The 13,736-nt window shown below is 31.9% G+C and overlaps 1 protein-coding gene across 2 annotated transcripts; it reads left to right on the plus strand.

Moving 5' to 3' along the window:
* Positions 1 to 8,183: 8,183 nt before the first annotated feature.
* On the plus strand, positions 8,184 to 11,473 carry LOC104707011 (F-box/LRR-repeat protein 3). Of its 2 annotated transcripts, none has more exons than XR_015564527.1 (7): positions 8,184 to 9,288; positions 9,430 to 9,555; positions 9,643 to 9,747; positions 9,845 to 10,244; positions 10,356 to 10,485; positions 10,589 to 10,888; positions 10,973 to 11,473. XR_015564527.1 is itself a non-coding variant. In XM_010423260.3 (7 exons), exons 1-7 carry the CDS (start codon positions 8,662 to 8,664, stop codon positions 11,216 to 11,218), a joined length of 1,929 nt encoding a protein of 642 aa, XP_010421562.2. In that variant the 5' UTR covers positions 8,239 to 8,661; the 3' UTR covers positions 11,219 to 11,473. The 2 variants fall into 2 exon arrangements, 1 of the variants encoding a protein (XP_010421562.2); XM_010423260.3 differs by having other exon boundaries at positions 8,239 to 9,288; positions 10,594 to 10,888.
* The last annotated feature ends 2,263 nt before the right edge of the window (positions 11,474 to 13,736 follow it).

The following is a 13,736-nucleotide window of genomic DNA, read 5'->3' on the forward strand; positions in this document are numbered from 1 at the left end:
TAACATTTGAGGTGACACATGAGCATAGATTCGTATTCTTCCTTTTTGGGAAGACAATGAACTCATTTTTGCATTTGATGTCATCATATGAACAATATCTACATATTCGGTGTAGTCTTAGACCAAGAAAATGTGATCATCATCATTAGTTTCCCTTATATAAAACCCCCACTACTCTTCACCTTGTTTTAAATCAATGAATGGTATATCAATACGATAGGAAACACATCATTGTATATATCACCATGTACGTATGTACTTTATTTTGTTTTGGATAAAAATACGTACGTATATACTTTTGCCACGCGGTTCGTAAGTCTTGTTACGTTGATATATCTTAATTATTCAAAAATCTATCTATCACTTGATGAGATTTTTTTTAAAGCCTTTTTAAACATTTACTTAAAATCTTCCATGTGCAATTTTTTTTTCTTTTTCTTTTTGATAAAAGTGTTTTGTTTCTCTACATTGTTGCGTCTCTTAAAAACAAGTTACAATCGGGTTGTATAAAACACGAATTGGTATATGATAAATGGATATTAATGTATACATATTTTACGTGACTAGTATTTTTAAAAGAGAGGATAAAAGTAAAGATGATATATATATATAAAAATGGGTCCATTATATTTGGTCCTTCTCCAAGCCAATGGTCAATGAAATGAAGTCAACGAAGTAGAGAAGAACGTGAGGTGCGAGAATCTCGCAACTTGTAGATCAAGGTAAGTCTTTCACCTTTGTCGTCATCTTTTTTTTCTTTATAGGCTCAAGTCGGGTAGATCTTATTCTGGTCAGGTATATCACAGCCAGCCACCTATCTACATTTAATATATTGCATTTTATTCTATATAGAAAAAAAAATTCTATGTATATTTTAAAAATATTGGCCCTTTATCTATAGATTTTGCATTCGAATAGGTATAAACTGCTAGCTTAATTGCAGGTGAGATATAAATACAATTTAAAAAGCTACTAAAACACGAAAAGAGAAACTACAGCTAAGAAATAGCAGTGTTATTGATGTGGATCACCGATCAGTCTTCATTAATATTACTCATTAATTAAGCTTATATTGTAGTGGCATAAAATGTTTGGCTAGTTTCATATAATCGTTAACAATCAAGCATATTATATTTGTTTTTTTTTTTGTGAACGAGCTCGAATTGTTATTGATATGTATTACAATGTTGTATTTTATTTTAAAGACAGCTTAATACATATGTCTTTAGGCTGTCCATAAGAGACTTAATTGAGTAGCATTACATTTTAATAGGCTTGACTAGAATAAAATTATTTGTCCTTTAGATCGACAGTACTTCAAGGTTGTAAAAACCAAAAAGATAGAAATTGTTGTTAATATCATCATTTGAAAAGATTTGAGAGATTACTATTTTCAAGAATGGTTTTTTAAAATACCTTTTTTTCTTTTGCTTGATATTTTTTAAAATATCACAAAATATTAAAATCCTCAAGCTACCACATGAAAAAACTCATTTTAGTAAACCCCTTCTATTCCTCATTGTGTAAGACCTGTGGTATTTTGGAATTTAAAAAATCAATCATAATTTAGGAAACCTAAACATAGAAAGTGGTAGTGTATATAAACCTTCATATTTGTACTATATTCGAAACTTGATAAAGCTAACTAAATCAACGAATGATCAAAGTGTAGTTGATTGAAACACACTACTCTTTCAGGTTTGAGTTGTTGAAATGTTGACTCTAGATGAACATAAAATCGATATATTTATTTGAACTGGTGTTTACTTAAATGAAATGAAAGACAAGAAAAACTCAAGAAAATGTTGTTTGTCATTTTTTTCGTGGTTGTTTTGGTTTCTAGATTCACTTTAGGGATTCGTTTATCTTGCAACAAATTGTATCTACCACTATCATTTTGTATTTGGTTTGATTTTGATGATTTGTTGCAATAATGTGGTATGCTTCTTTTTTTTTTTTTTTTTTTTTTGACATAGGATCATGCATTTAGTTATGCCTAATTGTGTACCACATAACTAAATGTAAAATATTTATTTTACATACTTATCAAAAAAAAAATCTCAACAAATCGCATATATTTGATGTCATATTGCATTCAAACCATTCAATAGTTGAAATTTCCAGTAACCTGTTAGTTATTCAAATAGTCTCAACTCTCAACCAATTTACCTTCTGTGAGTGACATTATAAATCAAGAGGTTCAGATTGAGAATGCAAAGGTATTTGTTAATTTTTAAATGGCTACCCTAATAATTATTTTTAACATTTTAAAAATTATAAATTTAAGAAAATAATGGAAGAGTTGAAAAACTTACCAACTAATCTATCTTTTTATTTTTTCCAACTTATCTATCTTACTTTTAGATTAAGTGTGTATTGACAGGTGGTGGAACAAATATGAGTTTATTATATTAATCAGAAAACAAATAAAACTCATATTTAGTTCTACCTCCTGTTGAAGCACACATTAATCTGAATAAGATTTCCAATATATATATAGGCGTGTTAGTTCGTGCAGTATATTTAACGGGTTTATTTGACATCAAAACCGAACATATATCTCTCTCTAGCTATATGTGATTATGCATATATAACACGTCAAAAAGTTTGTACAACTTGTCATCTCATCCTTAAGTCTATATATATGCCACTAAATAATGTGCCAATTGTGTTATGGATTTCACATTAAAAAATAAGAAGCAACATATATATATATATATATATTATATTGAATATATCATTACTATTTTGATTTTTATTGCCACTACTAGCTATAATACCATTATAAAATACTAGCAATTGACCCGCACGTAATTAAGGTGTATTCCGGATTTTGTTGTATATATTATTTTTTTAGTTACGTAAATTCATATGTACGTTTGTTTTTGTATTTGATTTTGGTTGCTTATGTTCTTTTGTTGGATATTTTTTTTATAAAAATAGGTTTTGCAGCAAGTATAATTTAGTTTGCTGTTTATTTTTTAAAAATTGAGATCATCTTGTGTGTTTTTAATGTTTAAAAAAAAATTATAATTAGAAGTTAACATTGTGTAGTTGAAGTTGTCGTTTTGCTGTAGTTGTTAGTTGTGATTAATTTATTATTATTTGTCATTTGTGGTTGGATTGTTATTTAATATTTTCATATGTATTTTGTAAACTTTGGAGTAGTTTTTTTGTCAATGTTTTATTGTTTGGAGTCAAAAAGATTGTGGATTTTATTTAAAAAAAATCAATAACTTATATTTCTTTTTTTGGGTTATTTTTGTTTGTTTCAGTCAGCCCAATTTCTCTGTAAGGCTTATAATGTGTTGTTCTATTGGGTCATTATTTGTATGTTATTGAGTTAAGAATATATTTGTTCTTTTTCAAAATTTGATGTCCTCGTGAACGGATAGGAGAAGAGCAATGTTTGCGATCTAGAGGACAGTATGAGGATTGAACTTATCTCGTTGATGCTCGTAATCGTTTTTCCAAGTCATCCCTTTCGTAATCGTTTTCCCTTAAATATTTTTTTTTTTTGGGTTTGCATAATTGGTTGATTCCCTGCTCGCTTTGCATCTGTAGGGGATATTTGTTTATCCCCCTGTTGATTTCGTTAAAGGTAAATGTGAATTGGGTTGCAAAATTGTTTATATGAAAATGTGTTGCTTCCTTAGATTTCGTTTGTCCTCTGAGTGATTTTTTCGATTCGATGTGAGTTGTGTTTTGGAAAAAATTATTTTTTTTGTTTATCTTGCTGTAATTTTATACAGTCTGGGTTGTTTTTTTTTGTTGGCTCGGTTTTCTTGTTCATATAATTTAGTGTTACGGTTATCTGATTGTGGCATTCGTATTTCTGAATCTCTTTAGTTTATTAAAGGTGTGTTCATCTCTTTGCTTCTTTGTCTTTTGTGATGGATTTGTGAAGTGCTGCCAAATAATTTTAATTGATTTCTAGTTGTGTTTCCTTGATTCTCTGAAAGTGTTTCTTGTGTTGCCTTACTTTGATTTGGTTATTCTTTTTGATTTTGAAAGTAAAGACCTCTTTGCATATATCTATGTCCTATTAGTCATAATACTTGGAGACTTTTTTCTTGAGATCGATTGTTGGAAGTTTCTTCATCATCTTTTGATCTTCTATGTTCTGATTTTGATGTGATGGTAAGCGGCGAGCTTTAAATTTTTTTTCTGCATCTTTTGTTTACTTACTATACTTTCAGGTTTGTTCCTTGTTTCTTTTGTTTTAATTCTGTTGGAGGCGTCGATATTGTTTAAGAAGGAGAAAAACAGAGATTTCTATTTCAGAATGATACCAAAAGACTCGTTAGTCTGATCAAAAATAGTGATGGGTGTGAAGCGTATTTAAAAGGGGGAATCAGTTAGCTTAAAACGGGAGTTGCTTCTTGTGACTTCAAAGTCAGACACAATATATATTGCCCCATCACATAGCGAGTTTTCGAATTTTGAAAGGTGGGTCACATTGATCGACCCTTGGATGACACAACTCTAGAGAAAAACTTCAAATTAGATAGAGTTGTAAAAAACGAATAAATGAAAAGTCTAGTTAAGATGGAAACGACATTCTCATCAATGAGTAGGAAGTCGACGCCCATGGGTTGGCCTCCTTTTTTGACATTGCGAGCAGGCTAGTGATGAAGCATTCTTCCGACGATCTGTTGGTGAAGACGCCCAGCTTTGAGATTTTCGAATGAAACGACAGGGGAATCCATTTTAGTGAGGAGAAATCAAAGAGACGAACATAAATATATATGAAGCATGAAATTGGAGGAGAAGACATTATATAGGAGTTACACCAATTAAAGATAGAGTAGTGGGTCTTGAATTGAAAGAGCGAGCATTGAACGTAATGAATTACAGTAATAGAGAAAAACGTTACAATGGAGATGGAAGAGAGGGAAGACATTGAAAGGGTGTGGAGGAGTGGAGAACATTTATTTCAAAGATAACCATTAAGTGAAGCAGGATGAAAGAATGAGAAGGGCAGGGACGCTTCAGACCGCAAAGGACGACGGCGCTGTAGAGTATCGTGGAGAGGAGTTTTTTCCGCCGGCCAAAAGAACATGGCTTAGTAGATAATGAATTGGGCTTTTACAGAAATGTGATAGAAATAAAATAGTAATTGCTTAGTGGGTAATGTCGAAAATATGGGTTTATTTCAAAAATATAAGCTTATTTAAAAGAAGGGTATGCTGAGGTGGCAACATCAGAAATAAGTAAACTGCACTTTATATATATAGATATATAAGTCTGATTTAACGAACGTTTAACATGTTAAAAAGAATATATAATTCAAATAGTCACTAATGATATAAGATCAAGATTTGCAGATCCTACAAGGATGGACTGATGGAGAATCACCAACTGGCCGTACGGCACTCTTTGGGGATTCCGACGAGATGGTCGATGAACAAAGATAACAATGGATCGTTAGACGCCACACAACTGATGGATTGAAGCTGTGATAAGTCTGGATGCTCAAGAACACAAGGAATCACACACAAGGTTCTAGGGCGGCTGTGAGTTCTCATGTAAGAAAACTAGGTTTTTATTTCATAAGCAAAAACGTGTGTTACAAAAGCTGCAGGGGAGCCTTATTACAGTAAAACCTCTATAAATTAATAATATTGGGACCAAGACATTTTATTAATTTATAGTGAATATTAATTTATCTATAAATTAATAATTATTAATTTACACTGTAAATTAATAATTATTAATTTATAGATATATTTTTAATTGTTTATTTTTTTTAAATTATGAATTGGAACAATTATAGCAAAATAAGATTAAACTTTCGGATGTTATAAATTTTATGGTTTAGGAATTGAACTTGTAATATTTATAAAGCATTATTGACAATAAATTACAAATACTATAAACAAATTGACTTATATACATGATAGACATAAATTCAAATTTATGAATAATAATAATATTAATTCTCATATTTTAATAATCTGTCTAATTATCAAATTGTAAATGATGCATATCTAAAAATTAAAACTTTAAAATTTAATTATTTGTATGACATGTTATAAAATATTTTAGAGATATCATTATAGTTTGAAAATACAACATTACAAATGTTCTATAGAAATGAGTTTTAGGAGAAACATACACTATTATATCAGTATATATATATATATATATAAAAATTTACATGATTATTAATTTATGATATTATTGGGACCATATTTTACATTGAGATTTCAAAAAAAATATTATCTTATTATTTTATCGAATATTGTTAATTTTTACACTGGCCAGACTTGGGACCAGCAAAATTTATTAATTTATAGTGATTATTAATTTATAGAGTATTAATTTATAGAGGTTTTACTGTAATATGCTCTTCAGCTGTGACCTTCGAGGGTCTTTATTACAGAAAAGGAAAGTGCTAAACTTGCAAATTACAAGTCTTATTGAGGACTAAAAAGAAAGAACTTAAACTAATGGAAATTCCTGCAAATAAAACATAAAAGGAGACTTGTTAATAAAATTAAACTCAAATGCTTACCTTAATTCCATTAGCACGTGACACATTTTGAGGTTCTCCTAGGTGTGTGTAAGCCCCAGCTCGTACGAAGACGTTTTGGTAATGGTGAACAAAGTTGATTCCCTCGTTCCTTGCAAAACTGGCAAAAAGGATGTAGGTTGAGTCTTGAGATGCAAGTAAGCGTCTCCTTGATTCTCTTCGATGATTCCGGTTTCTTCATGATCAATCTCCACTTCTTGAGTCTTTGAAACACTTGACTCGCTTTCTGGTCCGAATGGGGTTTCCCGGGTGATCTCCTTGGTGAGTAGCTTTTTGAGAGCTTCATGCTCTATGAGAGTGATTAAGCTCTCTATTGACTTGTTAAACTCCTCTCTTATGCTCCTCGTCCCTGATCTCGTTCGTGGTGTGTTCCTCATAGTAGGTATGTTGACATCCTCTTCGGTCTCGGATAAGCTTAGGTCGATGGCCTCATCACTAATTATTAGATCCATAATTCTTTTTGTTTTTGGTTTCTTATCGTAGTTTTTGTTCTTTCAACTGTGCTAACGTATTTTATAAAAGCGTAATTTTATGTCGATAACCCAGTGAGAAATTTAGATAGAAATTAAAGTTTGGTCACGTATGCATGTCTTTTGTCTAAGAAAATGTCAACTTCTGAAGTTCCGTACACCAAAGTACCACTACGCATTATAAATGTCAGCATGTAAGCATTTTAATTTAGAGGTTGAAAAAGTATCCATGACTTCCATTTAATTACAACTTATCAATAATATATGCATGCTATATATAAGTTATATTAGTTGAACCAACTCCTACCCTTATCTTAATATTCGTATGAATTACTATGGCTTTGAATGGTTGTACGGTATGGTGTAAACCGGACAATGCATACCAATATTTTGGTATGCAAAACATTGGACTGTGGTATGGAGCAGATTAATATGGAGTTTATATTAGTATGGAGCTTTTGAAGAGCAAAATGAAAAATGCAGACCAATAGTGAATTCACAATGGTATGGAGTTGTACGCTCAAATGCATACTAGTATGGAGATTTTTAGTATGCAACAATGCATACTGGTATACAATAGTGAATGGTAAATTAAATGCAGACTAATCCAATTTTAGTCTGAGCATACTGCACAACCATTCAAAAGACTATATGATAATATATTAATATCCAGCGAAATTCCCAACGGGAAGCGGCATGGTTTATGCTATATTGCCAGGCCTATAGTAATACACATGGCGTTGCAAACTTTGGAATAAGTTCAAATTAGAATTTAGTAGTATATAATTTTATTGTTTAATCATATAATTATTTTGTTTAATGTATGACTTACTTAATTAATAAACTATTGCACGTTCATCGTTTTAAAAATTAGCAATTTGTAAAGGTCACAATTATTTAACTCCTTCATGAAACGTTCGAGATCGCAGTCTACGATCGATCTGACACGACGATCTCGCGTACTATCCACGTCAGACAAACGAATATGCTTTCTTCATATATTTTATTAATATGTTTTATAATAACATTTTCTCAGATTTATCATATAAGTTTGTGAGTCAAACAGATAGGTACGGTCGATGCACGTTACGTGGGACCCGCAATAAGTACAGAACTAATCACCTGCTTCAGATCTTACGATACAGCCTCCGTAACTAACCACTCATACATCACCACGTGGGTAACTAACACGCGTTCACAGATAACTTAACACTTGTGTTTCCGTACTCCAGGGGGCGTTTTCGTCATTTCGCTCTTTTCTTCATCTTCTCCGTTTTCTTGTTTTTTTTTTTTTTTTTTTTCTTCCCCTTTATATAATAAAACCTTGGAAAAAAGGAGAGAACTAAAACTAGAAGAGGGTTTGGTTTTGTTTTTTTTTTCCTCACCGGGAAAATCCGAAAGGTCTGTGTGTGACTGATTTCACAGAGTAATGAACACGAAATTGAAATCCGTTAACCGAATTCGGATTCTTGAAAAACCGGTTCACCATTCTCTACTCTATCTCCGAGCTGTGTTCCTCTTCATCCCGACTTAAATAAATAAAAAAAAGCTTCAAATTTTCTGATTCCAAATCCAATAGAGGAGAAAACCCTTTTTTTTGTTTTCCTCTTAAAGTTTCGTTTTTTTTTTGTTTTTTTGTTGTTGTTTCTGTTGCAAATGTCAATGTCTACATCAATGTTATCCGTTTTGTCTGAAGATCTTCTGGTTCGTATCTACGGGTTTTTAGACCCACCGTGTCGGAAAACATGGCGTTTAATCAGCAAAGAGTGTCTCCGAGTCGACTCGTTGAGTCGTACCACGATCCGACTCCTCCGAGTCGAGTTTCTCCCGGCGCTTCTCCTCAAGTACCAAAACCTCTCTTCCCTCGACCTATCCGTCTGTCCTAAACTTGACGACGATGTCGTTTTATGTTTGGCATTAGACGGCACGGTTTCTACGTCAGGCATTAAGTCGCTCAACCTGAGCCGATCCACCGCGGTTCGAGCCAGGGGACTTGAGACGTTGGCTCTTATGTGTCACGCTCTTGAGCGCGTTGACGTGTCTCACTGTTGGGGTTTCGGCGACAGGGAAGCGGCGGCGCTGTCGTCTGCCAAGGGGCTGAGGGAGCTGAGGATGGATAAGTGTTTGAGTTTAAGCGACGTTGGATTAGCGAGGATCGTTGTTGGATGTGGTAATCTGAATAAGATTAGCTTAAAATGGTGTATGGAGATCTCTGATCTTGGGATTGATCTTCTCTGTAAAATTTGCAAAGGATTGAAATCTCTCGATGTCTCTTATCTTAAGGTAAAATGGCATAATTTTGAAAACTTTATTGATTGGTTTGTGGGATTTGATGGAAATGATGGGGTTCAAAGTTTCTATCTTTGTAGTGATCAACGTGAGATTTGGCTAATATGAATAGTTTTGTTTCTCAATTTGATTCAGATCACGAATGATTCGATTCGTTCTATAGCTTTGCTGCCAAAGCTTGAGGTTTTAGATATGGTAAGCTGTCCTTTGATAGATGATGTTGGGTTACAAATGCTAGAGAGTGGTTCTCCTTCATTACAGGTATTTAACTTTTGCCTTCACAACACAGTTTTTTTGATCAGTTCATTATTCGAGTTTTTGATAAAAGTTTTTAAGTGCTATAAACAGGAGATCGATTTAACAAGGTGTGAGCGTGTGAGTTTGTCTAGCTTGATCTCTATAGTTAGAGGCCATCCTGATATTCAAGTCCTTAAAGCCAGTCACTGTGTATCAGTAAGTTTTCGATGAAGGCCTTGGATTAGTATAATAATTACCTGGAAATGCACTCTTGTGGGATCTGTATTTACTCTTCGGTCTTTGTGATTCACAGGAAGTTTCTGCAAGCTTCTTACAGCACATAAAAGATTTGAAGCATCTCAAGGTTATATGGATTGATGGAGCTCGTGTTTCTGATTCCTCTCTTGTAACCTTAAGCTCTAGCTGTAGATCCTTAATGGAGATTGGATTGAGCAGATGTGTTGATGTAACGGATATTGGGATGATGGCACTTGCACGCAACTGTTTGGACCTGAAAACTGTAAATCTGGCGTGCTGCGGATTTGTGACAGATGTAGCCATCTCTGCTTTAGCTCAGACTTGCCGGAATCTGGAGATTTTGAAGTTAGAGTCTTGTCATTTGATAACAGAAAAAGGTCTTCAATCACTCGGATGTTACTCCAAGCTTCTTCAAGAACTCGATCTTACTGACTGTTGTGGCGTAAATGACATAGGTAAAACAGATTCATGTGTACTACTCTACTCATCAACCTCCGTTTGTGTTTTAGATCTTATCAGCTTTGGTAACTTACAGTTTTTTATTCCTTTGGGAAATTTTACCGCAGGGCTAGAATATATCTCAAAGTGTTCAAATCTTCAAAGATTGAAACTTGGACTCTGCACAAATATCTCAGACAAAGGGATCTTTCATATTGGTTCCAAATGCTCGAAGCTTCTAGAACTTGATCTATACCGGTAAAATTCCTTCCCTCAAACCCGTCTCCTTCTTTTCTTGGTAGGTTCTTGATGGAAAATGCATAGGACATGTTTCGTTTTCTAATCGTTTCTGGTTTTTGAGTGCAGCTGTGCCGGTTTTGGAGATGATGGTTTAGCAGCTTTGTCTCGAGGTTGCACGAGCTTGAACCGACTCATTCTATCGTACTGCAGTGAACTAACGGACACTGGGGTTGAACAAATCCGCCAGCTAGAACATCTGAGTCACCTTGAACTACGAGGGCTAAAGAATATAACCGGTGTTGGTTTAGCTGCAATAGCGTGCGGCTGCAAAAAATTGGGCTACTTGGACCTGAAACTCTGCGAGAATATTGATGATTCGGGTTTCTGGGCACTAGCTTACTTCTCAAGAAACCTAAGACAGGTAAAAAAATATATTTACAGGCGTAAATAGAGAAGCATCAACTGAAAACATATTTGATTCGTTGTGTTGTGTTCGGTTTGGCAGATAAACTTGTGCAATTGCTCGGTGTCTGATAAGGCTTTATGCATGTTGATGAGCAATCTGAGTCGGGTTCAAGACGTTGACTTAGTTCATCTGAACCGTGTGACTGTAGAAGGGTTTGAGTTTGCTCTGAGAGCCTGTTGCAATAGGCTCAAGAAGCTTAAACTACTCGCACCTCTCAGATTCTTGCTCTCATCAGAATTGCTCGAGACGCTTCATGCTCGTGGTTGCCGCATTAGGTGGGACTGAAGACATCAAGAACGATAAGGTTTCTTGCGTTAGGTTTAGGGTGTTTATAAACTTAAACGTTAAAATCAGTGAAACGTTAGTAGCGGTTTGTTTGAATGCATATCCATCCGTTAAATGAGTCATTTGCCAAACTGTTCAACCAAATGACATCATTGATTGCCTATGTGGCTATGTCAAGCCATAATGATCATCATGCTTATGTAGTTGATACTTGATGGGGGTATGGCGACAATATTATGCATACTTAACCTCCAACTAATTGAGTTCCCACCAACGATAGACCCGTTATTGACATTCTCTCATCATTATCTCATCATTATGTCAACCAACCGTTAACCAAAATAAAATAAAATAAAATGTCAATCAATAATATCAGAGAAATACCCCTCGTTGTCAAAAAAAAAAAAAAAAAAAAAACCTTATAATAACACTAATTAAAGTATTTCTTCCAAACTTAGCACACACTTTTAATTGTTCCAAAAATAGCATTAATAAATATTGAAGTTATTATTATTTACTAGGACTCAGACTCCCGCGATATCGCGGGGAAGTATTTTAGAAAAAAGAAATTAAATTTAAAATTTAAAATTATACATTATGAAATCATTTGAATGTAACAGAATAGTTTGAATACATAAAAACTAAACATAAATTGTTACTAAAAACACAACCATTAAAATAAAAACTTATAACAAAAAATATTATGTAGAGTAGACGCAACTTTGCAAAAAACATTGTTTAAATTATTAGAAATATAAGAAATTTTATGAAGAATTATGGTAAAGAGCTACAATTAAAAAAATCGTTACAACAAAGTGATCCTAACTGAGAATATTGACTAATAGTTGTAATGAGTAAATGTAACTTTTTATCAAAATAATAATACTTAAAAATATGTTTAATAATGATTGAAACTGTATCAATGAAAAATTAAAATTAAAATACACAACTTTTAAAAACAAAATAAATTAAATTTGAAATATTAAAATAGTTTTAACGAAAATTACAATAAATAAACGCAATTGTAAATTCTATATTAATTTTTATTAAATTTCTATATTCCTGTAACGTTGAATATTATATTTTAGTATTCAAATTATTTGGATTCACATAAAACAAAAGAATCGTTTCAACGAACAATGATTTGTTACTTATTGATGACAAGACAAATATATAGAAAGTTCAAACACATGACTATTTAAATAGACACACCTATTAGAACGACTTGTGATGAAAAAATAGAATAAAATATAGTAAAAAGACAAAACTCTACAATGAATAGATACAACTGTTTGAATTTACAAAATAACAAATAAAAACAAATTTTTTTACAAAAAGATACTACGAAAGTCGCAACTGTTGTTCGCTTTATTTTTAAATATTTAAATATTTAAATATTTTTCTAACAAAAAGTTACGATAATTAAACGCAACTGTAAATTCTATATTAAGTTGTATTAAATTTCTCTATTGCTATAATCATTTTTAAAATTTTAGTTAGATTATAGAGCAATGTTGAATATTAGATATTAATATTCAATTATTTAGGTTCAACATAAAATGAAAAATTTGTTTCAACAAACTTGTTATTTACTGATGAAGAGACAAATATAAAGAGAGTTCAAAAGACATGACTATTTAAATAGATACACCTATTAGAACAAAAATTTGTGATGAAAAACATAAAATATAGTAAAAAGACATAACTCTACAATGAACAGATACAACCGTTTGAATGAAAAAAAAACAAATAAAAGCAAATTTTTTACGAAAAGGTATTACGAAAAATTGCAACTGTTGTGTCTGCACTTGATTATACCTAATAACTCATATAAACTGCTTTTAAATAGAAGTCATCTTTATTACCATATTGAAAAGTTAAATCCAAAAACTCACTATATAATCCATCTAACTCTTGAAAAAAACTGTAGATATTTTCATTAAATTTTTATATTTAAAATTAACTAAAAGTTGTAAATTAGATTCATCATTCTAAAAATCTTTTGTTAAATCAAGAATTAGAAAATTTCTTTACTTTTAAAAGAATGAATTCTAGAGAATAATTTAGAAAGCTGTAAAAACTGTTGAGATTGAAATTTTATATTATTTTGTGTCATGACAAAAAAATGAAAACAGTTGAAACAAACAAATATATATAGGTTTCAAAAGATATGAATATTCGAATAAACACAACTCTATAATGAACAGTTGCAACTTTACAAAAAAAACCGTTATAATGAACAATCGCAACTTTTCGTAAAACACACAATTTAAATTTTCTACAGATTTTTTTGGAAATTTATCCAAAAGGTACGATTAAAAAGACACAAGTTTTGGTGGCATTTATTCAGATTGCTATTATATATAGAACCTAATAACTCATATAAACTGCTTTTAAATAGAACGCATATTTATTACCATATTGACAAGTCAAATCCAAAAACTCACTATATAATTCATCTAACTCTTGGAAAAAAAACTATAGGTATTTTCATTAAATTTTCATATTTAAAATTAAC

This window comes from Camelina sativa, chromosome 8, assembly GCF_030686135.1.
Source record: "Camelina sativa cultivar CO46 ecotype springtype chromosome 8, ASM3068613v1".
Classification (NCBI taxonomy): domain Eukaryota; kingdom Viridiplantae; phylum Streptophyta; class Magnoliopsida; order Brassicales; family Brassicaceae; genus Camelina; species Camelina sativa.

What these genes read in the sequence shown, in the direction of transcription:
- LOC104707011 (XM_010423260.3), top strand. Translation starts at nt 8,662, where the DNA reads ATGTCAATGTCTACATCAATGTTATCCGTTTTGTCTGAAGATCTTCTG. An exon ending in GTGGTTCTCCTTCATTACAG is followed by an intron (nt 9,556 to 9,642) that starts GTATTTAACTTT and finishes TGCTATAAACAG; the next exon opens with GAGATCGATTTAACAAGGTG. An exon ending in TCTCAAGAAACCTAAGACAG is followed by an intron (nt 10,889 to 10,972) that starts GTAAAAAAATAT and finishes TCGGTTTGGCAG; the next exon opens with ATAAACTTGTGCAATTGCTC.